Below are 26,543 nucleotides of genomic sequence, written 5' to 3'. Positions count from 1 at the left end.
AGAAACATTAAAACTAAACGCAGCGAGAAACATTGTTTGAATCTAGTTTAAAAAAAAAAAATTGGAGGGAGCCAGTTGGGGAAATTTGAAAATATGGACTATTAAATTACAGAGTTGTTATAAATGTTGTTAGGTCTAATATGGTACTGAAGTTATGCTTTTATTCTTAGTTCTTATTTTTAGGAGATGTCTGCTAAGTATTTAGGTATGGAATTTAAAGGTTACAGTAACTTTCAGATTTCTTGCAGACTTAATGATCTTGGGCAAATGACATTAAAAATTAGGGAGTATACGAGCAGGCCTATCGTGAGAGAATCTAAACCTTACTAAATAAAAGTGGTTCACTTCTTGGGCTTGCATGAATCAGTCCTTCCCAACCCTCCCTCCCCCTTCCCCCGCAGTGTTCTAGTCTATGGCTATATTTGCAGTAAGAAATAAGTACAAGATTTTTTGTAGTTAAATACAATTTTAGTTCCTGTTTACTAGCTTAGAAAAACAGGATCTCTAAAAAGTGAAAACAAAATCCTTTTTAAAAAATTGTATTATTCTTTTTTTTTTTTTTTTTTTATTTTTTATTTTTTTTTTAAAAATTGTATTATTCATACCAAGGATACATGCAAATCCGTATGTCTTTAAGGAAAGATTAAAATTGTCCTCTCTAGCACCTCTTTTCCCTACTTGCTGCTAACCCTGGACCTTTGAGAGGAAATAATTCCAACATACAAACAAGAGTTAGGGGCTCTGGGATTCAGAAAAGACAAAAAACCGCGTGGTAAACCTCTTCTCACCTTCTCTGTGGATTTCACCACCATATAAGGAAAGAGAGTGCACCATAACCTCCCTATCGGATACCCTCTGTATGCGCCTTTTTATTCTCAGGTGGGTCTCTCGAGTGCCCAGGTATCTGGAGTTCTGTTTTATGCATCCTTTCTGGGCTGCAGAGGAACAGAAGGCAATGTCTCAGCCGATTATCAAGGTAAGGGACTAGAAGACAGTCTAGTAGTGACTTTGCTCAAAGCAGAGTCTTTTCAAGTGGTTGACAGGACACAGAAAGTTTTCAGTTTTGCAGCATACCTTGGATTTTTGCTTGGGTCAAAATCCCATTTAACACAGTAAACTTACTGAAAACACCTATAACAGGGAAGATAGAGAGGCAGCATACAGGCGAGGGCTCCATAGCTCAGGGGTTAGAGCACTGGTCTTGTAAACCAGGGGTCGCGAGTTCAAATCTCGCTGGGGCCTACGAGTCGCTTTTTTTCCCCCTCCTAAGCGTTAAAGCAGTGGCTGCAGGACAAGGGTACCAATGCAGCTGTTCCGGCAGATCTCCCCTGTCTTCGGCAGCGCGTGATAAGACTTTCAGGCCAAGTGGACGTAGTTCCCCTGCTGCTGTCCTGGTCTGGATCCACGATCACAGCTGATAAATCCTTCTCCGCTGCCTCAGGCACGCGCTCGCTGGGGAAACAGACACGCATTTCTGCCGGTAGAAGGCACTCAAACTCATTTCTTTGAGAACCGCCTAGTGACGTGGCCTAGTGACGTGCCTGAGCCTTGAGGCGGAAATAAAAGGCCATTTTACCGTGGCTCGTTGGTCTAGGGGTATGATTCTCGCTTAGGGTGCGAGAGGTCCCGGGTTCAAATCCCGGACGAGCCCGTCTTTGTTTGCTTCTGGTAATTTATTTAAACTATATGGGCTATCTCATTTTGTTCTCTCTACTCTGCTTTGAACGGAGAAGGCAATGGCACCCCATTCCAGTACTCTTGCCTGGAAAATCCCAAGCGGCGGAGCCTGGAAGGCTGCAGTCCACGGGGTCGCTGAGGGTCGGACACGACTGAGCGACTTCACTTTCACTTTTCACTTTCATGCACTGGAGAAGGAAATGGCAACCCACTCCAGTGTTCTTGCCTGGAGAATCCCAGGGATGGGAGAGCCTGGTGGGCTCCTGTCTACGGGGTCGCACAGAGTCGGACACGACTGACGTGCCTTAGCAGCACTCTGCTTTGTAAAGTTGCGGCAGAGGACCCCTAGGGATGAGAAATGGTAAAGTTACGGAGAACTATGAGTTGTTTTTGAATTCTGTCTGATGATGCGATTCCCCACCCTCCTGGCTGGCAGGCTGACGTGGCAGCTCCGAGAGCCTGTCTCTAGACCTCGCAGTGCATCTGCTGTGAAATGGAAATGGTTGCACGTTCCCTTTTCTTGCCTAGCGCCAGGAATCCAGTTCAGTAAAATAAAACAGTGTATGGGAAACTGAAGAAGGAAAGGAGCAGTTTGCCCTGACTGGACGGACTCCATTTTTTAAAAAGAACAGGAACTCCATATTACACTCTCGGCGAACTTTGGACTACATACCTGGGGAGCCACAGAGATAAAATACCAACAGCCAAGCGGGCCTCCCTGGAGAATAAAAACCAGACCAGGCAGACTCCGTACCTAGACCTCCCGGAGCTAGAAGGAACGCAATGTCCACTATGTAATCTTAACAGTACCTATTGATGTGGACTAAACTCAATGTCCAGATAGCTTTAGAATGTAAATTTATGGCTGTAACCTGATTGTTTTCTTACTAACATTGTCCAGAGTGGACTTTAGAGAATTTGGAGATGTGGGCTTGGGCACGTACACTTTTGTATAAAAGGTTGTCACCAAGTCGATAGGGGTCCTTGGCTAAGGAGGAAACTCTGCCTGGGACCCGCCGTGTAATAAACTGCACTCCACTATCCAGGCTGTCCTGAGTGAGTTTGCTTCCCAGAGCGTTTGGGTGTAACAAAACTGCCTGGAAACTTCAAATAGTGCTAAATACAAACTGCTTTTCCCGCCCCTGAAGGAACGCGGGTCTGAAATATACTAACATAATCACCATTTTAAGCGTGTGTGATATGTTATCCTTTAAAAGAGTTTTTATGCAGTATCATATACTGTGGTGTCTTTTCTTTCTTATTTTTTCCTCTTTCTCCTACTCCACACTGCCTGTTAAAAAACAAGCCAGCAAACAAACAAAAACCGAAATTAAAAAAAAGAAAACACTCATGTAGAATGACCTTATTACAATGATTGTTGTTAAGGCGCGAGTCGTGTCCGACTCTTTGTGACCCCGTGGACAGTAGTACGCCGGGTTTCCCTGTCCTTCACCGTCTCCCGGAGCTTGCATGATGCCATTCAACCTTCTCATCCTCCCTTCGATTTTTCCCAGCAACAGGATCTTTTCCAATGAACAGAAGCATGGGAAGTCGCAAAACCGGGCAAGTCCAGATTGTCTATCAAGTATAAGTCAAGAAACTGTATTAAAGTGGCAGGATTAGCGGAGTCAAGGATGTTTGATCCGCATGGTTTCAAAAACCACCTGGCAGCGGTGGGATTCGAACCCACGCCCCCGAAGAGACTGGAGCCTTAATCCAGCGCCTTAGACCGCTCGGCCACGCTACCGACTGAGGGCAACATGCAAACGTACTGTATATGATCCTCTCTCCTCCCAGTCCCTCCACACCCAGTGGTTCATATATTTATCGTTTGTGGGAGGCTCTTCGTATTTCGCCCCCCCCTTTCTTCCTAATATGATTTTCTTTCTTTCTTCTTTGAAGCCGCAGTGCTTGAGACTAATGGGAAGAGTCTCTTGAGAGGCTGGACAACCTTTGTTAGCTCTAACGGGTACCGAGCGCCTGCCTGGGCCGGGCACAGTCTGGTCGCCCGGAAGAGTCGGCCCTCCCGGGTCTTGGGGGTGCTTTCTGTGGAAGGCGCCACACGGCGAGAGCCTTCGGTCCTTGAGCTGCTGAGTCTGGGGTCCTGCGGCGAGAAAGCGCCTGGATCTTCCTAGAGGAGACGCAGAAGCTCGCCAGGCGGTGAGTTCCATAGTTTATAAGGGAGAGCCAGAAAAGTCCCAGCCTGACCGAGCTCAGGAACCAGTCAGTAATGTGCCGAAGCCTGAAGAAGCCTCCCACTTGGGCCCCAGTGTCCAGCCCGCAGAGGACCGAAAACAGATGCTCTGTCAGCAACGCGGGTCCACTCCCCTCCCCAATATCACAGGATCACCCCTCGGCCTGTGACTGTCCAAAATGCAATTGCCTACCTTCGTTCCCGCAGCGTCTTCGGCTCACTCAGAAGCGAAAACATGCGGCGCGATTATTTTTTGTTGATCCTGAATTTTTTTCTCAAAAAAGATCTGTGAAATAGCAATCCTTAATGTGGACGAGAGTGCAGTGATTTATTCTTCCACTAGGTGTCACCCACGTCCATAGTTAGCAAAAGAAGATTTTACAACCAACTGTAAACGTGGCTGAAAGTTTCTTTATAAAAGTTTGAAAAGAGAGAATAAATTGTGTGGCTCGTTGGTCTAGGGGTATGATTCTCGCTTAGGGTGCGAGAGGTCCCGGGTTCAAATCCCGGACGAGCCCTACTTTTTCCTTTCCTAGTCAGCTGTCTTTCCCTTGCCTGCCTCCCATAAAGCCTCTGATTTGTTGATGTTAAACAAGCATCCTATGTAGCTATTAGTACAGTAAGGAGCACCATTTTATACTCCACTACTGCAGATTTAAACATATCTTTAGACAAATATTCCTTGTTGTATTCTTAAATCACGAGGATAAATGCCAGATATTATTAAGCATATTTCATATAAAATTTCTTCTACAAAATCATTATTTCTAAAGTCAAGTATCATTTCTCTTTTGTAGTTTCTTGTTATTAAACAGAAAGTGTTCCTTCAGAACTTAGGGAGGTGGAAATTTTCCTAGGCAGTAAGCCTGTGGCCCACACTGGGTCCTGGGACCTCCACAGGTCAACAAGTGTGACCACGTGTCTTGTCACCGAAAGCTTGGACTCCCTCCCGCATTCAAACCTAACATTCCAGAGCCCTTGGGTGTGTTAGTAGGGGCGTGGGAGTTTCTTGTGGAGTAGCACCCTGGGAAGGAACTTCTTGACAGGGGTACTCATACATGCCTGCAAATTAGCCTCAACCTGTAGATCTGTTTAATCATTCACTGGGGGTCCAACCCCAAACCAATGAAACCAAAGTCTTTGAGGATGGTCATTTCATAACAGATCTTCAAATGTAATTAAGGTTGGCCTGGGAGTTACAGATGCTACCTCGGTGCTCTACAGGCCACACCTGGAGACCACGCCCAGTATCCCAGCAACTAGACATCCTGCATCCCATTCCACCTGCCTCAGAATCACCCTCTTCCAGCTGGTACTTCCTCTTCACTCCTTAAGTTTGGTTCTGAGTACAATCTTTTCTCTGGGATATGGGGTGGGAGGGGTGGTAACTCTCATCCTCTGCACAAGGGCTAGACTCTCAGTTCATGACCTTCACCCTACTCGCTCCCTACCTGCTGGATATGCAGTGTTCACACCCCTTTATTTCAGTCAGATGCACTCTGACTCACCTGATGAACAAGACCTAGAAACCATAAGTAATTTTTCAGTTCAATCAGTTCAGTTCAGTCTCTCAGCCGTGTCCGACTCTTTGAGATCCCATGAATTGCAGCATGCCAGGCCTCCCTGTCCATCACCAACTCCTGGAGTTCACTCAAACTCATGTCCAAATTTTTACTTCACTCTTAATTATTTTCCTGAGTACCTTCTAGTACCTCTTAAGACATTTGGAAGAACTGTAAAACAAATGATCTTGGAATCATTGTTTAGTGCTTTCTCTTGTAACCTACCTTCAGTCCTGTAACAAATAATATTGTCTATACCTTTAGAATATTTCCAGAGTCTAAACAATTTTCACCACCTCCACCATCTCTGGACTTCAAGGCACCACCACCTCGCCCCTGCACTATTACAATAGCCCATCAACAGGCCTCTCTGACTGGCCCTTGTGTATACTCTCAAGGCAGCATAGACATAAACAAGAAGGACTCTATGGGGCCTTCCCAGAACATGCCTTCTCTCATATCCTTTGCCTTAACTCTTCTCTGAAGTACCTAGATAACAGTATTTGATGCATAGTATTTTCAGAGTTGTTTTAGAGATATGAAAACCCCCCACCAAATGGAAGATGTTAACTACTTGATGACCATGAACACATAGTCCCCAGCCTCTGGCGCCTAAGGACTGATACTGTTAACTCCTGTGACAGTGCCTGTTCCCTCACCATCAGCCAGTCAGAGAAATGTGCATGATCACATACCCTGTGACCCTTTCCCTCACCTGGCTTTTAAAAATGCTTTGTTTAGGAACTTCCCTCATGGTCCAGTAGTTAAGATTCCATGCTTTCACTCAGGGGACAAGGTTCAGTCCCTGGTCAGGGAACTAAGATCCCATATACTGCACTGTGCAGTCAAAAACAAAAATGCTTTCCTGAAACCCTTCGGGAGCTTAGACAATTTAGAGTAAGAGCCACCTTGTCTCCTTCTGCTACTGCTGCTGCTAAGTCACTTCAGTCGTGTCCGACTCTGTGCAACCCCATAGACGGCAGCCCACCAGGCTCCCCTGTCCCTGGGACTCTCCAGGCAAGAACACTGGAGTGGGTTGCCATTTCCTTCTCCATGTCTCCTTCTATGGCCCTGCAATAAACTTTTCTCTTGCTCCAAACTCCAACATTTCAGTTTGTTTCACCTCACGGTAAGTCAGGCACATGAACTTGTGTTAACAGAGAGAATAATCCTATTAAAACCTTTGTTGCTGTTCAGTTGCTATGTCATGTCTGCCTCTTTGTGACCCCATGGACTGCAGCAAGCCAGGCTCCTCTGTCCTCCACTATCGCCTGGAGTTTGCTCAAATTCATATCCATTGAGTTGGTGACGCTATTTAACCATCTCATGCCAGTAGCATATTGGACACCTTCCAACCTGGGGGGCTCATCTTCTGCTGTCATATCTTTTTGGCTTTTCAAACTGTTCATGTAGATCTCCAGGCAAGAATACTGGAGTGGGTTGCCATTTCCTCCTCCAGTGGACCATGATTTGTCGAAACTCTTCACTATGACCCTTCCATCTTGGGTGGTCCTGCACGGCACGGTTCATAGCTTTATCAAGTTATGCAAGCCCCTTCACCATGACACGGCTATGATCCATGAAGGGGATTAAAACTTAGGAGAGAGAAAATCATTGCTCTGCTTAAAATCCTTTGATGCATCTCTGTTTCATTTCACATTTTATCAAACTCCTTGCCATGACTTCAAGAATCTGTACATGACTCTGCCATTCCTTAGACTCCTCTCACTTTTTTGACCTCATCTCTAATGTCTTGCCCATTGTCAGCTGTGTTCCAACTACATTAGCCTATGGTAGGTCTCAGAAATGCCCACCTCAGTGCCTTTGCACATGCTCTTCTCTCTGCTTTGAATCTTGCCTGAGCCAATCTTATTGAGCCAATCCTGCTTTTAAGATCTCTGCTCAGATGTTACCAGAGAGAACTCTGTATGAAATAGCACCCACTCCCTTTGCTCTCTGCTCCTCTGTCTCTACTTTAATTACATTCTTTGCATGGACCAGCACCTAACTTTTGCTGGTGCTCCTGCTGTTGTTTAATTCTCCTTCCTCAGCCACTAACGGAAGCTCCGCGAGGACAGGGCATTGTAATTGTTGTTTTCACTGCCAAAGTCTATTTCAGAGGCTGGAACAGTTCTTAGCACCTAATAGATACTCAAGAAATATTTGTTTAATAAATTGTGTGAATTGTTTTATTTTATTTGTTTATTTTTAACCACAGAGCAAGGTCCTAACTGCTGGATCACCAGGGAATTCCCCGTATGAATTATTTTAAATCAAAAAGGAATCCCTGGGGACTTCCCTTGCAGTCCCAGGTTAAGACTTCTCTGCCCCAATGCAAGGGATGGTTTTCCAATCCCTGGTCAGGTAGCAAAGATCCCACATGCCTCGCGGCCAAAAAAAAAAAAAAAAGAACCCAAAACATAAAACAGAAGCAATATTATAACAAGTTCAATAAAAACTTTAAAAAATGGTCCACATTAAAAAACATTTTAAAAAAGAAAAAGGAATCCCTGATTCTGGATGCTGAAGGGAATAAAGAGCATGGAGGTATTGGAGCTTGAACAGAGGGATCTTGCAGGGTCAGGTGTCCTATGCATGTGCCATCTTCTAAGAAAGCCTGAGAGCGGGGCCATGTATGCAATATATTCTTTGGCAGCTCTCCTCGGTCACAGTATGGACCTGCAAATGCTTTACAGAAGCGTTGAAATGTTCTCCCAGTAGGACATTAAGAAAGGCACAAAGTGGGCTCTCACAGCTGTAAATTGTGCCTCAGTGCCACTGACTTCTATAGCAAGCTCTCCCCAGGCAGAGCTGCTGAAGTACAGAGCTGCTTGGGCAAATTCTGAACCACATGGTATTTTGAGGTCACACTGTAGGGTTGCATTTAGCAGGGCCATTCTGTTAGAGTCTGTAAAATAATGGACTTAATAAGATGAGGAACAAAAGTCCATAAAAGGGAGATTGCAGAAGAAGAGGAAAAAGAAAGAAAAGGAGCTGTATAATCCAATAGGATTTTATCAACTTCACTTGACCAGGTTTCATGATAAGCGATCTGTGACTGTGAGTCAAGGAAACAGTGCTCATATGTAGGGAGAATGCTGGGAGGAGTATATAAAACAAGAAGTGAAAACCTGTTGATGGTCACAAGATAGGTATTAATAGGCAAAGTGACTGTTCTCAGGGGCTATGACCACCAGTTGAAATCTGCCCCCTTGTGGACAAACCAAATATTACCATGAGTTTTTCCATTAGAGTCTTGGAGATGATTGATTTAATTTCCTTGCAGTCTAAAATCCTGCTGCTGCTGCTGCTGCTGCTGCTAAGTCGCTTCAGTCGTGTCCGACTCTGTGCGACCCCATAGACGGCAGCCCACCAGGCTCCCCCGTCCCTGGGATTCTCCAGGCAAGAGTACTGGAGTGGGTTGCCATTTCCTTCTCCAATGCATGAAAGTGAAAAGTGAAAGTGAAGTCGCTCAGTCGTGTCGGACTCTTAGCGACGCCATGGACTGCAGCCCACCAAGCTCCTCCGTCCATGGGATTTTCCAGGCAAGAGTACTGGAGTGGGGTGCCATTGCCTTCTCCACAGTTTGAAAGCATCAATTCGAAAATATCTTTTCTTCAGGTGCTCGGGCTTCTTTATGGTCCAGCTCTCACATCCGTACATGACTCCTGGAAAAACCATAGCTTTGACTATACCGATATTTGTTGGTGAAGTGATATCTCTGCTTTTTAATACGCTGTCTAGGTTTGTCACAGCTTTCCTTCCAAGGAGCAAGCGTCTTTTAATTTCATGGCTGTAGTCACCATCCACAGTGATTTTGGAGCCCAAGAAAAGAAAATCTGTCACTGCTTCTCCTTTTTCCACATCTGTGTCCCATGAAGTGATAGGACCAGATGCCATGATCTTAGTTTTTTGAATGTTGAGTTTTAAGCTAGCTTTTTCACTATCCTCTTTCATCTTTATCAAGAGAAGTTTTAGTTTCTGTGTTTTCTGCCATTAGAGTGGTATTATCTGCATATCTGAGGTTATTTCTCCCTTCAATCTTGATCTCAGCTTATGATTCATCCAGCCTGGCATTTCGCATGATGTACTCTGCATATAAGTTAAATAAACAGGGTGACAGTATACAGTCTTGTCATACGTCTTTCCAAATTTTCAACCAGTCCATTATTCCATGTCCAATTCTAACTGTTGCTTCTTGACCTGCACACAGGTTTCTCAGGTGGCAGGTAAGGTGGTCTGGTATTCCCATTTCTCTAAGAATTTTCCACAGTTTGTTGTGATCCACACAAACCAATCAATCCTAAAAGAAACCAACCCTGAATATTCACTGAAGGACTGACGCTGAAGCTGAAGCGCCAACACTTTGGCCACCTGATGCGAAGAGCCAACTCATTGGAAAAGACCCTGATGCTGGAAAAATTGAGGGCAGGAGGAGAAGGGGGCAACAGAGGATGAGAAGTTTGGATGGCATCAACGACTCAATGGACATGAGTTTGAGCAAACTCTGGGAGATAGTGAAGGACAGGGAAGCCTGGAGCACTGCTGTCCACAGAGTCGCAAAGAGTCGGACATGACTCAGCGACTAAACAACAGCTTTCAGATTAAAAGTTAATTTTCAAGGACCTCATTACTTTTTGCTGAATCTTCTGTGTGCAGTATATGCAGGTGGATCTTACAGGGGAAAAAGCTATATTACTGTCCAGGGAGATGGTGTTGGTGGGATTAAGCTGAACTACTTATTAAAGTACATGGGATCCCATGGATATACAGGGAAAGCAGAAAATAGAGCTAGCACCCATTAGCAAAACTCTTGAGCTGTTTCTTTAACTAAAGGTGAAGGTTCAGAGTGACAATCAAAGATTTAAAATCTTCAAGTAGAGGTGAATCAACATTTTTCTTTTCTTTTATTGATCTTTCTGATCTTATGTCCATATGGGGCTACAGGCTCCCACCAAAAAGTATCAAAAAGGATTGTTAAATTTTGCCAAGGATAGCCTTTTGATACTATTTTTAATGGTGAAATCTAGTTCTTTTAGGACATTCAGTCTTGGATTTTAAGAGTAGTTAAAGAGTATTTATTGAGCAAACATTTGCTGAACATTTGCAGTATTCCAGACTCTGTACTTGGAGCAGAGGTTACTTCAGGGAACCAGACAGATGTGGTTTCTACCCTCATGAGACAATCAAATAACTTTTCAAAAACTGAGAAATACAGTTAATTTAATATACTCGTGATAAGGGCCAAAAAGGACGAGTACAGAGTGTGATGCCAGCAAAACAGAGACTGTTCATTTAGGCTGGGGCTTCTGGGAAGGCTGGCCTAAGGCAAGGAGGAACACACAGGGTTTAAGCAGGTAGAATGGGGAGGGGTGAAGGGCATAAGGCACATATGCAGGAACTAGATGTTAAAATCTTGAGTTGAGAGGAGTCCTGATGAGTTCAGGGATCTGAAAAGGGGAGTTTAAGTAGGGTTAGGGAGACAGGGAGAGTGGTTTGCGGTGAGGCTCCTTTGCCTGGCCTGGTGGGCAGAGGTAAGGACTGTGGTCATTATTTTAAAGCTTATGAAAAGCCACTGATACAGTTTAGGTGGGGCGGCGGGGGCGGTGGAAAGCACAGGCACAGAACTAAATTTGTGTTTTCCAAAGATTACTGTGGTTTAGTAGTGTTGACAACAAAGCCATGGAGAACCCCTGTGTCAGCTTTCTAATAAGCAAGCCCAGAGCCCCACATCAGGGAAGTTTACGGATGAATGTGTTGTATCAACTCTAAAATTGTTCGTTGTTTTCATCTCGTGCATTCCACCAAATCTGCCAGCTCCCAGCTACTTCAGAGCAGGTCAGTGAGGCCCGTGGAATTAAGCTCAGGGTCACAGAACTATTTAGTGGCAAAGCCAGGGTAAAGAGAGGAACCTAGCTTTCATGACTCCCAGGCCACTGCTCATTTTGCTCTAGCTGGAGGCCTCTGAAAAGGGATGGTGTTTTTCTTTTTCTTTTTGTTGGTGGTGGGCTTTATTTTTGGTTTTGTTTATTTATTTATTTATTTTTAATTTGGAGGAGGAAATGGCAGTCCACTGCAGTACTCTTGCCTGGAAAATCCCATGGATGGAGGAGCCTGGTAGGCTACAGCATGGGGTCGAAAAGAGTCAGACATGACTGAATGACTTCACTTTCACTTTTGTTTTTAAAATTGCATCTAGGTTCTTTAAGGCCTTAATAATGATTGGGGTCAGGCAATCATCATTTGAAGGAATCTTATCTGATTTTCAGGGAAACTGGAATTGACCCCCAAGAAGACAGCAGAGATGGGAGTGGTAGGAAAGGTGTGAATGTGCTTGGAGGTGCTGTAGGGGAAGGACGGGTTAATGCTCCTTCCTCAATGTGGACTCAAGGGAAACCGTTCAGGGCTCAGCCTGGGACACACATGAGGAGTCAGGTACATTGTGCTCAAAGCTTTCTCAGAAGTAGGCATCAGAAAGGCTTACCAAGTAGCTATTAGATACAGTTAGGGCAGTCTCCCCTCAACCTGACCTCCCTTGGCCTACCACTTGGTGGCTGTCATTTCAGGAAGACAAAAAAATCATCAAAAAAAAAAAATTGGTTTGCCCCCAAGGGAGTACAGTCCCTCCCACTGCCTGTGTGCATACCCTGGGGCTGTGCCTGCAAGGGTGAGAGGTTAATAGCCTCTGATTCAGAACATGTCCTGCCCAAATCAGCAGCAGCTTGTTTTTGGACATGGGCAAGCTCCAGTCTTACTCACCTGGATGGAGACAGGTGAGGTAGTGGGAGGGCAGTTGGAAGAGGGCCCAGAGGCTTGTGAAGGTATTGAATGAATGCCTTCCTGTATTCCTACTGGCATGAATCCTGCCAGTAACAGCTTATCTAGGAAACAGCTTTGGAGTTGCCAAAGGTAGCCAATCAACCCTTCCAGAATAGGGGTGGCTTCATGCCTTTTTTTTTTTTTGGCAATAGTGTTTTCTGATTTAGGGAAATATATTTATGATCAGAATGCCAATTCCTTAAGCCATTTCACAGGCTATTCCATCTCACTCCTGAATCAGAGTTCTGCTCCCCACTTTTGGGACTGTTGCCTGGGATCTAGCCTCCTGTTTCTGCATAGCTCACCCTGACTCCTCAGGTGGCACTCATGGTAAAGAACCTGCCTGCCAATGCAGGAGACTGTAAGAGATGCAGGTTTGATCCCTGGATTGGGAAGATCCCCTGGAGAAAGGAAAGGCAACCCACTCCAGTATTCTTGCCTGGAGGAGACTCCAGACAGGAAAGAGGAGGCCCGCAGAGTCAAACACGGACCACACACGCACGTGTAGCACCCTGACTCCAGCCTGGGAGGCAGAAAACACATGGCTACTCCCCCAGCCTGGAGGGAAATAGAAGTGGTGGCCAGAGAATCCTCATCTTCAGAGGATAGCTTCCGGGGTCATTTAAACGTAGTTCAGAGCCTTTATTTGCAAAAGTAAAAGGAACACTTGGCAGCAGCGCGATTCGAACCTACGCCCCCAAAGTGACTGGAGCCTTAATCCAGCGCCTTAGACCACTCGGCCATGCTACCCCGTGGGACAGTCATTGTCCGTGGGGAGGGTGACTTGAGGAATATACTTTGTACGGTCCGCTCGCCTCCGCTTCCCTCCACAGCCTGTGGTTCATATATTTATCGTTCAGAGGAGGCTGTTCGTATCTCTTCCACCACCCCACCCCGCTCTTTTCTTCCTGATTTATTTTGCTTGCTTTCTTCTTTGAAGTCACAGTGCTTGAGATTTATGAAAAGAGTCTTATTGCACAAGAACGTCTGGAGAGGCTGTACAACCTTTGTTTACCTTATAGTCAAATTCTTCCTTTATTTTTCTCTACCACCTCTATTTTAGAGATGAAGGAACTGTGACTCTGAGAAGTGACATAGCTGAGAAGTGACACAGAAGAAGAAAAAGATCTGAAATCTTTCATCCATTCCATAAACCTTTTTTGATCTCCTGTGAGTACCAGGCAGTGTGCTAGATAGAGCAAGCAAGTACATTGTTCTGGCTCTCCAGAAGCACACTGCATGGGGGAGAGAAAGCCGAAGACATTCTTTGCCACACCACATGGTAGTCACTACTGCTAAGCTGTGTACAGGAAGCTGGGAGGAAAGCTTTGTATGGCACTCAAGGATAAGACAAAGTGGTTAATTCAAAAAATTATTGGAGGAACTGATAAAGTCCCGTGCCCTTTGCTTGGCAGTCAAGAGATATTGATTGATAGGTGGGCTTATGTCAAATGCCTGAGAGTTGGTGGGAACCAGCAGAAATTGCAAGCTCCACTTCCAAGGTTGGAAAGAAGCTTGAGCTGTTTGACTGTTGCCCACATCAGAGTAGTAGGTGAAAATGGTTTGGGAGGGCTGCTTGGTGAAAATGAGCAGTGAAGAAAGAAAACAGATTCCAACTCAGAAGTACTTCCCACCTTCTGTCTTAAGAGTAATGCTAAAAGGTGGGCATCTGGGTGATAAAGAAATAGAGAGAGAGAGCTAGAGAATGGTGGAGGGTGGGGGTGAGGAGTACTTTCTGCTTTAAGCAAGCTTGCTAAATTCAAGGTATTCACTCTTTCTCTGCCAGTCATCCCTGCTTCCAAGGCAGACACACGTGTTCTTACTACTCCCTTCCTCCCTTCCTGATCCTGGAATCTCCCTCCCTGGTGGAACTCAGATCTCTCCAGTTTATCTTTAGGATCCCTATGAACCGTCTTGAACACAAGTAGTTAAGGACTATAACTGAGAAATACAGACTAATCCTTCTTCAGGATCAGGGAGGGAGCACTCTGAGGAGCTGGCTGCGTCATGTGATATGAGACAAGTGCCTACCCTTTGCCCTGTGGAAGCTGTGAACCCAGACATTGTGGTTTCCTATTAGGGTGTTGAGTAATCCACGTCATAATGGAAAACTCAGCTTAGTTGTGGGGTGGGTGCCACTCTACAAATTATGATGCTATTTACCAACTCGAGGCTCATCTAGTGTGGTGATCCTTAAATATCAGGGAGCATTATAATCACCGGAGATGGACTACTAATTACAAATGCAGAGTCCAGGGCCTCATCTCCAGAGATTTTGATTCTATGGGTCTAGGGTAAAGCCCAGGTTTCTGTATTTTTCATCAGTAGCCAAGGGACTCTGATGGATTTCCCTTAGAAACCACCACCTGCACCTCTTTTTTTTTTTTGAATCTGTGGGAGCCAGGTGGTGATAGACTAAGGAGTGGCTGAGGACTGACTGTGAGGTCATCAGCCCTTCCACAACATGCTCCCCACCTTCCTTCCATTCCCATTCTTTGGCATGGGCAATTTGTGCTTCCTCAGTTTTATGGTAAAGTACTCAGAAGATGCATCTTCAAGGGGGCCCCTTGCCTCTTCTTATGGAGTAATGAGCACCCCTCAGGCCGAGCTCCTCTGAAACTGTGGTCACCACTGTGGATGGGCATGGAGGCCCAGCACTTGAGGAAGAGGACATATAAAGTATGGGGTGATGAGGGGAGTAAGCATACCCCGTATCAGAGTGGCCAAGAAAAAGGACAATTTGAAAAGGATACCTGGTGAAGGGCCTGCTGATGGATGGCAGGACTAGTAGATGTACAAATCAGTGTTAAGGTATTTTTTCCCTTTTGTAATCAAAAATGTTCAGGAAGTCTGTTAGACTCCATATCCTTGTGTTTTTTGTGTATTAGTGAATATAGGGCAGGTCTGTGTCCAGGCTTTGGGAGAAGGGTGAAACAGGCCAGAAACAGCTGCAGCCCCATGGAGAAGCACTTGTGAGAAGCCAGGGATGAACCAAGAAGAAAACCGGAGCATCTGTTTTAACAAGAGATTAAAGTTCTCCCCAGAGATCTTCTTGAACATTTGTAGAAGGGAACTAGAATTCTAATAGTGATGAAGCATGGAGCTTGGATTATTGTTATACAAGGGAGGGCAATCTCCCAAATCTAAAATAGTGGGTCTATTTAGGTTACATTCCCTTTGGCTTATTATTTCCTTTGTTACCACTCAGATGCCTGGCTCCTAGTTTGCCATCTAGGTCTCCTCATCCCATGCACTTTTTCCCCAAGTGATCTTTCATAGAACCCTGTTCCTTTGACTGTTAATAGTGATGTCCTTCAAATGATGCTCCAAGCTCAAATCAATTTGAAAAATCTTGAATTAAATGAAACTAGTCAAGCTTCTCTAATGCTGAGCTTCTCAGAACCTCATGCTCTGTGAATCTTGTGACTGCAAAGGAAGGGATATAATGAACAGTGTTTCCTCTAACTTTAGAACAGGAAACTTTTTTCTTCAAGTACACTCATTAACATTTCACAGAACGACATTTGCCTGAAGGCAAGGTGGCCCTCCAGTGTTTTTTGTTTTGCTTTTTGTTCACACTAGGTGGCATGTGGGATATTGGTTTCCCAGCTAGGGATTGAACCCATGCTCCCTGCATTGTGAGCATGGAGTCTTAACCACTGAACCACCAGGAAGTCCTTCCAGTGTTTCTTCTCTCCTTCTCTCGTAGTAATAGGGAGCCAAAATTTTAGCTGGGCACATGCCCACCCAGAATAAACCCTAAGTTTCCCAGTGTCCCTTGGAGTTGGGTCTGACCAAGCTATTGCCAATGAGATATAACTGGAAATAGTGTGAGAGGCTTTGGGATGTGTCCTCAAAAGGCAGTGCATGCCCTTTCCCTACCTTTCTTCTCCCTGCCGGCTGGCTGGACTGCAGACTGGAAGGCTGTGTTCAGAGCAGCCTTCTGGACCATGACACAGAAACCACACAGTGAGAGAGAAGAAGCCAGCATCTTGGGACACTGCACTAATCCTAGGCTAACTACCTTAGGTTTTTCCCTGGTGGCTCAGAAGGTAAAGAGTCTGCCTGAAACGTGGGAGACCTAGGTTCAATCCCTGGGTCAGGAAGATCCCCTGCAGAAGGAAATTACAACCCAGTCCAGGATCTTGCCTGGAAAGTCCTGTAGGAGCTGGGCCAACTACAGTCCATGGGTCACAAAGAGTCAGACACGACTGAATGACTTCACTTTGTTTACACAAGAAATAAACATTCATTTTGTTTAGACTATTACTTTGGGCTTTCTATCATTAGCAGCCATTTGGGAAGCATGTAAAGGTGATCTTTTTAGACTTTTTTTCCCTCAAAACAAGTTGTGTATTAGAATGTACACAAAGTCTAGGGATTTACACATAAGCTAACAAAAATAATAAAAGATATTCCAAAAAGGATACTTGGAATAGGAGAGGGCCTTAGCTGATTAAATGGGCTTCCCTTGTAGTTCAGTTGGTAAAGAATCTGCCTGCAGTGCAGGAGACCTGGGTTCAATCCCTGGGTTGGAAGATCCCCTGGAGAAGGAAATGGCAACCCACTCCATATCCTTGCCTGGAAAATCTCATGGACAGAGGAGCCTGGTGGGTTGCTGTCCATGGGTTTGCAAAGAGTCAGGCACGACTGAGCGACTAACACTAACACTTAGCTGATTAAGAGTATTTAGAATCAATAAATATATTCTAACAAATATACTAATTATAATAAAAATTGTTCAAAAGTTTTCTTCTAAAGCTTACATCTCTCTCTATATATATTTCAGTTCAGTTCAGTTCAGTTCAATTCAGTCGCTCAGTCACGTCCTACTCTTTGCGTGCTGGACTGCAGCATGCCAGGCTTCCCTGTCCATCAACAGCTCCTGAAGCTTGCTCAAACTCATGTCCATTGAGTCAGTGATGCCATCCAACCAGCTCATCCTCTGTCATCCCCTTCTCCTCCTGCCTTCAATCTTTCCCAGCATCAGGGTCATTTCCAATGAGTCAGTTCTTTGTATCAGGTGGTCAAAGTATTGGAGTTTTAGCTTCAGCATCAGTCCTTCAAATGAATATTCAGGACTGATACATATATATCTTTGATCTCCTTCCCCTATCAGTAGGTCCAAGGGCTATATACAAATATGTATATATTTGAGTATAATAAACTGTTTTTCTTTCAGTAAACTTCATTTGTCAAAGACAAACACAGTACTGTAAACAGTCTCCAAGGGCATTGGCCCCAAGGCCCCACTCTTCAATCTTTCCCAGCATCAGGGTCTTTTCCAGTTAGTAGGCTCTGTACGGACAATTCCTCAGAATCCACAGGAATTCTGAGCTTCCGGAGTCCAGAATGGTTCAGAACATACACTCAGCTGCTTAAGCTCATCCAGTCAGTAAGGTGAGCAAAAAGTTCCCTCCAGTCCTCATGCCTCCTTCATCCATCATTCCGTTTCTTGGCACTCCTGAGACAAGCTTCCTGGGTTCTTAATGGGAGGGCATTTAAGCACCAGCCCTTGGTGCTACACCACAACACACTCTTAACTGTTGTGAGTCAAATCCAGGGAAGGGACCAAGGAGTTGGAAATGTTTTCCTTCCTGAAGGGAGCTTGTTCAGAGTACTGTGGACATGGAGCCTACTTGTAAGTGGCAGCAAACAGATCATAACAACAATGAAAATAAAAATGTAAATTACATAATATATTAGAAGGTATAAATGAAATAGAAAAGAAAAAAGTAGAACATGTAAGTGCGGGTCAAGCATGTGTAGGCTAGAATTTCAGGTGGGTTGGTCTGCGTGGGCCTCATTGGCAGACTTGAAGGAGGACAGTGAGCGAGCACAGCGTCTGTGAGGGACTGACATCATGCATCTGGTGGAGGGGGCGGCCAGAGCAAGCACCCCAGGCAGGAGCCCCCCGACCTATACAGAAAACACAGCTAGGACAGATATGGATGGGGTGCGAATTTGTCACTAATGTGGCTCTTATCAACTCCTGGTGATTTTGTCATTCTTTTCATATCCATTAGTCACTGTTCTTGTTTAGTCACTAAGTTGTGTCCAACTCTTTGGAATCCCATGAACTGCAGCATGTCAGAATCCCCTGTCCTTCACCATCTCCCAGAGCTTGCTCAAATTTATGTCCATTGAGTCAGTGATGCTATTTAACCATTTCATCCTCTGCTGCTCTCTTCTCCTTTTCCTTCAGTCTTTTCCAACGGGTTGGCTCTTCACATCAGGTGGCCAAAGTATTGGAGTTTCAGCTTCAGCATCAGTCCTTCCAATGAATATTCAGGACTGATTTCCTTTAGGATTGACTGGTTGGATCTCCTTGCAGTCCAAGGGACTCTCAAGAGTCTTCTCCAGCACTACAATTAGAAAGCATCCGTTCTTCAGTGCTCAACTTTCTTTATGGTCCAACTCTCATGTCCATACATGACTACTGGGAAAACCATGGCTTTGACTATATGGACCTTTGTCAGCAAAGAGATGTCTTTGGTTTTTAATAAGTTGTCTAGATTTGTATTAGTTATTATTCTTCTCTAAATAAGAACTTTCCTTTATCACATGAAAGATATTTGGCTACCCTGAAATATAATTCCTACAGGCTAGGCAGAGTAAATGTGCAGCTCTTGTATTTTAATTATCAATTTTCATATTAAGGATTGATTCAGACTCAGAGGGGAATAGTGATTTTTGTCTTTTCACTGATGTGTCCCAAGTGTCTAAAATAGTGTCTGGCACAGGTAAATAAATAACATGTGAATGATAAAATTTCCTTATGCTGCTGCTAAGTCACTTCAGTCGTGTCCGACTCTGTGCGACCCCATAGACGGCAGCCCACCAGGCTCCCCTGTCCCTGGGATTCCCCAGGCAAGAACACTGGAGTGGGTTGCCATTTCCTTCTGCAATGCATGAAAGCGAAAAGTGAAAGTGAAGTTGCTCAGTCGTGTCTGACTCCTAGCAACCGCATGGACTGCAGCCTACCAGGTTCCTCCGTCCATTGGGTTTTCCAGGCAAGAGTACAGGAGTGGGTTACCATTGCCTTCTTCCAAAATTTCCTTATAGTAGGTGACAAAAATCCCATATAAACAGTGACTGAGGAAACTAAGTCTTAGTACAACCATGAGTCAAGAATTCTGAGTGTGAAACCTGTACTCAAGGAGTTTTTTAAGGGAAGTTGATAAGAATGTTTGTCTCCTGGTTACTGCTATTGGCTAACAGATGTTTCTAAATGCCCCTGGGACCCTGGGAGGAAAAAAACCATAATAACAACCACGTTGAATTTCTCCCAGATTAGTAGGACAGAAGACCTAGAATTAGCTTTAATTTGATATAGAAACAATAAGGTGATGCAAATTTTCTTGCCTAAGTTTGTAGAATAAGATCTATACCTGTTAGGCAGCTAAATATTTGTTACTTACAATACTGCACTGATTTTTTAAGTGAATCAATTATCTGGAAGGGTCTTTTTTTTCCCCCTGATATCTTTCCAGACATTTTTGAAGAACATTCAAGAACATATTTGTTTTCACAAAAATGAAATCATACTTTGTACTTTATTATATAAATTTTCATTTAATTCATCAGACTTGATGGAAAAGAATGTAAAAAGGAATGTGTACGTATGTATAAATGAATCACTTTGCTGTACAGCAGTAACTAGAACAATATTGTAAATTATCCATGCGTGCGTGCTAAGTCGTTTCAGTCATGTCCAACTCTTTGTGACCCTATGGACTATAGCACTCGAGGCTCCTCTGTGTATGGCAAGAGTACTAGAGTGGGTTTCCATACCCTTCTTCCAGAGATGGAAACTGCATCTCTGATGTCTCCAACAGTGGTAGGTGGGTTCTTTACCACTAGCACCACCTGGGAAACCTGATTTAAAAAATATAATTTATCAGACTTACCTCAAATTTTTATTTTATTTATTTATTTAAAAAAAACTTTTAATTTTGTATTGGGGTACAGCCAATTAATAGTGTTGTGTTAGTTTTAGGTGAACAGCGAAGGGACTCAGCTATACATATACATGTATCCATTCTCCCCCAAAACCTCCTCTTGGGAGGGGTCTTGCTTTGGTTACAAGGTACTGATGGGAAGGTGGGGGCACAGAAGGACAGGTGGAATCCAGGAGACACAGAACAGCTGGCACCATGGAGAAGGGAGGCTCTCAAGTTAGAGGTGGAGAGAGATGGGGGAGTTAAAAGGGAACTTTGAGAGTTTTACAGCAGATGGAGATTTTAAAAACTAGTTTTGTATTATTGTTTGTGTGACAACTGAGGCTCTGTGCCAGGGAGGGCTCCCACACTCCCAGGGAAAGTCAAAGCAACCTCCAAACATCTGTTCCATCACATTTCCTCTGCAGGAGATAGCAAGTGAGCCTAGGTCTGTCTGGAACGTTCTTGGATCCTGTGGGGAAAACACCCTGGGCGTCTCTATACTCTCTATCCAAGAAAACTTCAGTGGTGTCTATAATACTGTTTGCTAAAAGTTGGTGCAATTGGATTTGCTTAGGGAGATTTTGGAGAATGGTGAGCTCTTTAGTCTGTCTGTTGACTGCTGCTTTACAGATCATCCCACATGGTGGCCAAAAACAACAACACTCATTCGACCCCAAATCTGGAGGTTGAACTTCACTAGGCAGTTCTTGCTTGAGGTCCTGTATGTGGTTTCATACACAGGGAACTGAAACGGGTGGAGCCGTCTGGGCATTTCCCTTGCTGTATGGCCTCCCCCCGTGTGGTGTCAAAAGTCAGACTTCTTTCTGCAGGACACCCAGAGTCAATGTCCTAGGAGAACCACAGCCCAGTGGACGCTTGTGACCTCGGCTGAGAGGTCATGTGATGCTACATGATGGAATCAGGCACAGAAGCCCACCCTTGTTCTCAGGAAAGGACAGACTCTACATCTTGCTAAGGGAGTGATAAGGTTCTGGAAGAGACTGTGGGATAGAAATATACTGTGGCCATTTTGGGGAGAAATACAATCTGCTACATGGCTTTAAGGTGAGCAAGGCGTTGGGCAACTGCAGAAGTCTTGCAAGGGTAGCCAACCACATCTGTGAGACATGAATAAGCTCCACAGTTTCCTGAGGGAGTTGGAGCAGCTGGAAGTCTCCCTCCATGTGTTCTCTCCTCTGGTGGCCTCTACACAGCCAAACGTCATACGTGGCAGCTGAAGGCATCCAGAGTAAGTGTTTGCTTACTCCACTGTCCCTTTGAGGCCATTGCCTTGTCACAGGGACAATGTGGGACATGGGTCAGTTTCTAGCCATCCTGGAGTAGAGCTCATTACTTTGACAGGATGAGTCATGAGAGGAAATACTTATGTTGTTTTACATCCTGGCACTAATATTAGTTTCCAGCAACTACCTGCCTCCTGCAGTCTTCTTCTGAGACAGACCTGAGACTTAGCAAAGGGAGAGTGGTGGGAACTTTAGGTTGAATGCAATCATCTGATAATCCCTTTCCTTCTTCCTCCCCTCCTCCTCCGTTTCCCCCTGCCCTTCCTCCCCGCTTCCTTCTTCTCCTCTTCCTCCTCCATCTCCATCCTTCCTTCTTTCCCTCTTTTCTTCTTCCCTCCCTTCCGTCTTCAGGTGCACAGAACTAAGTTGATCATATTCTGTTTACAGCCTCTCTGGTTTTATTCAATTTTATTACTTTTCCTTTTTATTCCTTATCCTTGCTTCTATTTCTTTCATTCTCATGGGCATCTGTCTTAGAGTATGTAATCCACGTTCTTCCATCCTATTTAGATATTGTATATCCTTGGAAAATATATTATTTTGGAGCATGCATGTTTTCAGTTTAAATCAACTGGCAGTGATTTTTCTTTTTTCACACAGCACCATGTTTTTGAGTTCTATACATGTTGCTATTTGTAAAACTAGTGCATTATTTGAAGCTGTTTTATACTATTTTATTTTATTTATCTAAAACATCTCTACCTGTCCATTTCTGTCATGCGGGACATTTAAGTTACCTTTAGCTCTTTTCTGCCACTTATCATGCCATGATGAACATCGTTGTACGTATTCCATCTGGAAGAACTCTGTTGGAGTCTATGCTCGGGATAAGATTACACGGTCTCATATTATACCCATTCATAATTTCACCAAATACTTCCGAATTACTTTCTAATATCACTACACCAGTTTTTCAAGCCTACTAACATTTTTTTCCAGCACTTGATGTTAGATTTTCTAGTTGTTGATAATCTGGTGGTTATAAACCACTTATCTCTTTATGTTAATTTCCATTTATTAGATTACCAACACAGTTAAGCATTGACTTCCTCTTCTGAAATCTACTTTTCATAACTGTTGACAATCTTTTCTCCTCTGGAGTGTTTGTGTCTTTTTATTGTCGATATGAAGGAAATCAGTCCTGAATATACATTGGAAGGACTGATGCTGAAACTGAAACTCCAATACTTTGGCTACCTGATGCAAAGAACTGACTCATTGGAAAAGACCCTGATGCTGGGAAAGATTGAAGGCAGATGGCATCACCGACTTGATGGACATGAGTTTGAGCAAGCTCTGGGAGTTGTTGATGGGCAGGGAAGCCTGGCATGCTGCAGTCCATGGGGTTGCAAAGAGTCAGACACGACTGAGCGACTGAACTGAACCACTGAAAGAAGGAATTCCTTATGTCTAGGTATTAATCTTTGGTTGGTTTTAGGCATTACAAATGTTTTCTCCATTTGGCTGCCAGCACTATAAAACATTTATACCCAGTCTCAACTCTATTGAGAAAGGGTAATACTCTGAAATAAGAGATAGGCCTAGTTGCTTTAGTTGAGGATAAATTTGTAACAAGAGTTGATTCCTTGCCTGTAAACTTAGTATCATATCTGTATTTTAGCAACTTGGAAATCCTGGCAGGAAACAGTGAACAAGTTACAATACATAGAGTTCTTTTTTATACAACAGAAATGTTTTTGCAAGATGTGCAAATCAAAATCTGTTAATTGAAAATTTCACCAACAATTGATTATGCCCTTATATCTTTGTGGCATTTTTGTAGTACATATGAAAACAGGACAGTTTGAATTGTGAAAGGACAGCCAAAGTGAAAATTTTGGGAAAGTAAATAAAAACCTCCTGTATGTTCATTTTCATGGTCTGGAATTATGCTTTTATTTTTATCGAATAGAAAGAGACACATTCTTTGAAGGCTTTTCCAGGACTGTCTATCTCCTAGATAAATTTTACCCCCCAAATAGCTTTCTACATGACAATCAGAAAGACATATACAGATACATACGAAGGAGACTGTGTAGCTGTCTTTCCAAAAGAGCAATCATTTCAGAGCAAAAAAGAGCAAAATTAAATCCATTTTCCCATTCCTATATCAAAGACTGTAAGATTTTGGCAACAAAAATAATTCTATTGTCTCAATACCTGAGCCACTATCTTTTACTTAACGCCCTTATCTACAAATTTTCCATGTAGGTGTCCAATGTATACTATAATTCAGTGGTTCTCAAATTTTGCTGCATATTAGAGTCACTGGGAAACTTTTAATATACTCAACACTCAGGTCTTACCCAACACTAACTGAGGCAGGATGCCTCAAGGTGGCATTTAAAAATGCCTCAGAGAGTCCTAAGTTCAGCAGAGTTTGGAAATCACGCTCTCTGAGAGCCTAGGGCTTTATCAAGACTCATGTTAATGTCCAGGAATTGTTTCTGCCCTGTCCTGGACACCACATGGGAATGAAATTTGCTGAAACTGGAATTCAAGGCTTAAGGATTGAGACGGTGAGATTTTTATTATTCTTGCCATATCGTATCTCTGCCTGAAACTTTCTGCAACTTATTTCTTCATTAACGAAATGGAAATAACAACTATTTCACAAGTTTGTAGTAAGGATTGATGAAAATTTGGAAAACAATTAGACTCAGGACTTTAATAAGTGTTGTGAAAAGTCACTGCTTGTTTAATGAGGACACATACAGGACCTGCCTTACCCAACTGTCCCTCTGAAAGTAACTTCTCTTCCTGAAGGCAGCCAAGCACACTCCCCTCCTACAGGCTCCTCCCTTTCTGCTCTTTCCACTTGGAACTGCCCACACTCAGCTGGCTCCCTACCAGTTATTGTCTGGGAACAGTGAGACACAAAGGACTTTCTGAGATCCATGATCACAAGGATATGTTGTCTATGAGAGTTACAGCAAAAAGGAAAGGTGAGAGGGTCTAGCACAAAGCCAAGTAAGATCAACAGAAGGAGAGGTTGGGAAGGAATTGGGAGGAAAGGATTAGTAGACAGTGCTAAAAAGCATATGGAATTGGGTAGGATCAAGGTTAAGACAATTATGGGAGAGAAAGTTGTTTAGTAATAAGAATAAAACAATCAGATATGGGGTACTTTTAATAGCTTCTGTATGTTCTGCTTTGTATTAAGCACTCTGATGGATTTAGGAGAAATAGGTGATGAGATACCAACTATTAAGAAGCTGTGGAGACCACCACCCCCACCAAAACCCAGGAATAATTAGAGAACTGTTCAATGCCAGCCTGAGAGCTGAAATGGTCAGAAAGGGCTTTCTTGGGGAGCTGTACCTCTAGCTGGACATTGCAGGGTTATCATGGTTTTTATTAACAGAGAGAAGGAAATAAAATATCAAAGGCTAGGGGAGAAAGTCCCTGGGTAGGAAGATCCCTGGAGTAGAAAATGGCAACCTATTCCAGTATTCTTGCCTGGAAAATTCCATGGACAGAGAAACCTGGTGGGCTACAGTCCATGGGGTTGCAGAGTTGAACATGACTGAGCAGGCATGCACAGGGGAGAAAGTCAGTGGATGGGGCTGGTGGAATCTGATCATTCTCTGGTATTTGCTGTCCTCTCTTCCTCTGTAGGAATTAGACCAAAACATGTGAAAGATCTCATAACCCTGATGATACTAATGGTGATAATCTTCCTGGTGCTTCTATTCTGGGAAAATGAGCTGGATGAGGAAGCAATGGCGGCAACTTTAGAGCAGTTGCATGTGGATTACCCTCAGAGTGACATTCCAATAAGGTACTGCAACCACATGATCATACAAAGAGTCATCAAGGAACCCAACAACACCTGCAAAAAAGAGCATTTCTTCATCCATGAGAGGCCTCGAAATATCAACAGTGTTTGCAGTTCTCCCAGGAGGGTGACTTGCCAAAACCATGCCCCCAGTCTCTGCTTCCTGAGTGAAATCAAGTTCAAAATGACAGTCTGTAAGCTCATTGAAGGCACCAGATATCCTGCCTGCAACTACCATGTTTTCGCCACAGAGGGGTTTATTGTTGTCACTTGTGATGACATGGGGCCAGCTAAAATCCAGAGATACACTGAATAATCTGAGACCATCATCAGAGTCTGCTGTTCTCTCGTCTCCTCTCTCAGAGGCACTGGTGCAGGTTTTCCTGCACCCTGTGGACATGGGGTCATGCCTCGAGTGAAATGCATTTATCCTTCCACTATTGCTGAGCTGGAATCTTTTTATTCCACTTCAATAAAAAAAAAAATCTACTGAATTAAACCATAAACTCTGTATGTGTTTTAATTCCGTCTCCTTTTTCTGTGGGTCATTTAGTGAGAACCCAGAGTGAATCCTATGCAGGCCTGAAATTAGGTAAGGGAAATAAGGTACTCATCTGACACCCAAAATTTGAGGAACACCAAAATCCCCAGAGTCATATAGACAAATAAAATTTTAAGGATCAATATAAAATCCCTGATGAGCAAAATATCTGAATTTTAAACTAAGACCCATTCTGACAGGGTTGGATTTAGGATGAGGTAGGATACATGAGATAACAGTATAGGATCAGATCCTGTTAAAATTTTTATATTTATTCAGCAGAGTTTATTTTGCATTAAATTTATTTGTTTGTTTCTTTGTTTTTTATTGGAGTATAGTTGATTTACAATGTTGTGGTCCTTTCTGCTGTATAGAAAAGTGACTCAGTTATACATATATTCTTTTCCGTTAAGGTTTATCCTAGGATATTGAATATCATTTCCTATACCATAGGAGAGTCCCTTGGACTGCAAGGAGATCAAACCAGTCAATCCTAAAGGAAATCAGTCTTGAATATTCATTGGAAGTACTGATGCCGAAGCTGAAGCTCCAACACTTTGGCCACCTGATGAGAAGAACTGACTCCTTGGAAAAGACCCTGATTCTGGGAAAGATTGAAGGCAGGAGAAGGGGACGACAGAGGATGAGATGGTTGGATGGCATCACTGACTCGATAGACATGAGTTTGAGCAAGCTCCGGGAGTTGGGAATGGACAGGGAGGCCT

The 26,543-nt window shown here is 43.7% G+C and overlaps 1 protein-coding gene, 1 long non-coding RNA gene and 4 other non-coding genes across 9 annotated transcripts; 4 read left to right on the top strand and 2 right to left on the bottom strand.

The window, feature by feature from the left end:
* Positions 1 to 548: 548 nt before the first annotated feature.
* On the bottom strand, positions 549 to 2,016 carry LOC147364961 (uncharacterized). The gene is made up of 2 exons (XR_015135073.1): positions 1,302 to 2,016; positions 549 to 935 (listed from the first exon to the last, which is right to left on the bottom strand). It is a non-coding gene; the product is annotated as an uncharacterized LOC147364961 (long non-coding RNA).
* TRNAT-UGU (transfer RNA threonine (anticodon UGU)) lies at positions 1,170 to 1,242 on the top strand. The gene has a single exon. It is a non-coding gene; the product is annotated as a tRNA-Thr (tRNA).
* Positions 1,580 to 1,651, top strand: TRNAP-AGG (transfer RNA proline (anticodon AGG)). Its single transcript has one exon. It is a non-coding gene; the product is annotated as a tRNA-Pro (tRNA).
* Positions 2,017 to 2,158: 142 nt separating the features above from the next.
* Positions 2,159 to 25,783, top strand: RNASE12 (ribonuclease A family member 12 (inactive)). 4 transcript variants are annotated; one of them, XM_086322158.1, is made up of 2 exons: positions 2,159 to 3,837; positions 25,118 to 25,783. In XM_086322158.1, exon 2 carries the CDS (start codon positions 25,156 to 25,158, stop codon positions 25,591 to 25,593), a length of 438 nt encoding a protein of 145 aa, XP_086178284.1. In that variant the 5' UTR covers positions 2,159 to 3,837; positions 25,118 to 25,155; the 3' UTR covers positions 25,594 to 25,783. The 4 variants fall into 4 exon arrangements, with proteins under 4 accessions (XP_086178284.1, XP_086178281.1, XP_086178283.1 ...); XM_086322155.1 differs by lacking the exon at positions 2,159 to 3,837 and adding an exon at positions 20,210 to 21,444; XM_086322157.1 differs by lacking the exon at positions 2,159 to 3,837 and adding an exon at positions 21,483 to 22,913.
* Positions 3,343 to 3,424, bottom strand: TRNAL-AAG (transfer RNA leucine (anticodon AAG)). The gene has a single exon. It is a non-coding gene; the product is annotated as a tRNA-Leu (tRNA).
* On the top strand, positions 4,318 to 4,389 carry TRNAP-AGG (transfer RNA proline (anticodon AGG)). Its single transcript has one exon. It is a non-coding gene; the product is annotated as a tRNA-Pro (tRNA).
* Positions 25,784 to 26,543: the final 760 nt, after the last annotated feature.

Source organism: Bos grunniens, chromosome 10, assembly GCF_055505025.1.
Source record: "Bos grunniens cultivar Pamir isolate PY7600 chromosome 10, Bosgru_T2T1.0, whole genome shotgun sequence".
Lineage (NCBI taxonomy): Eukaryota > Metazoa > Chordata > Mammalia > Artiodactyla > Bovidae > Bos > Bos grunniens.
This window is presented reverse-complemented; position numbering and strand designations above follow the sequence as displayed.

Bases quoted from the DNA above. Each gene is read 5' to 3' on its own strand.
- RNASE12 (XM_086322155.1), top strand. From the start codon at position 21,378: ATGTGTTCTCTCCTCTGGTGGCCTCTACACAGCCAAACGTCATACGTG. The intron at 21,445-25,117 runs GTAAGTGTTTGC...CTTCCTCTGTAG, and splicing joins GGCAGCTGAAGGCATCCAGA to GAATTAGACCAAAACATGTG.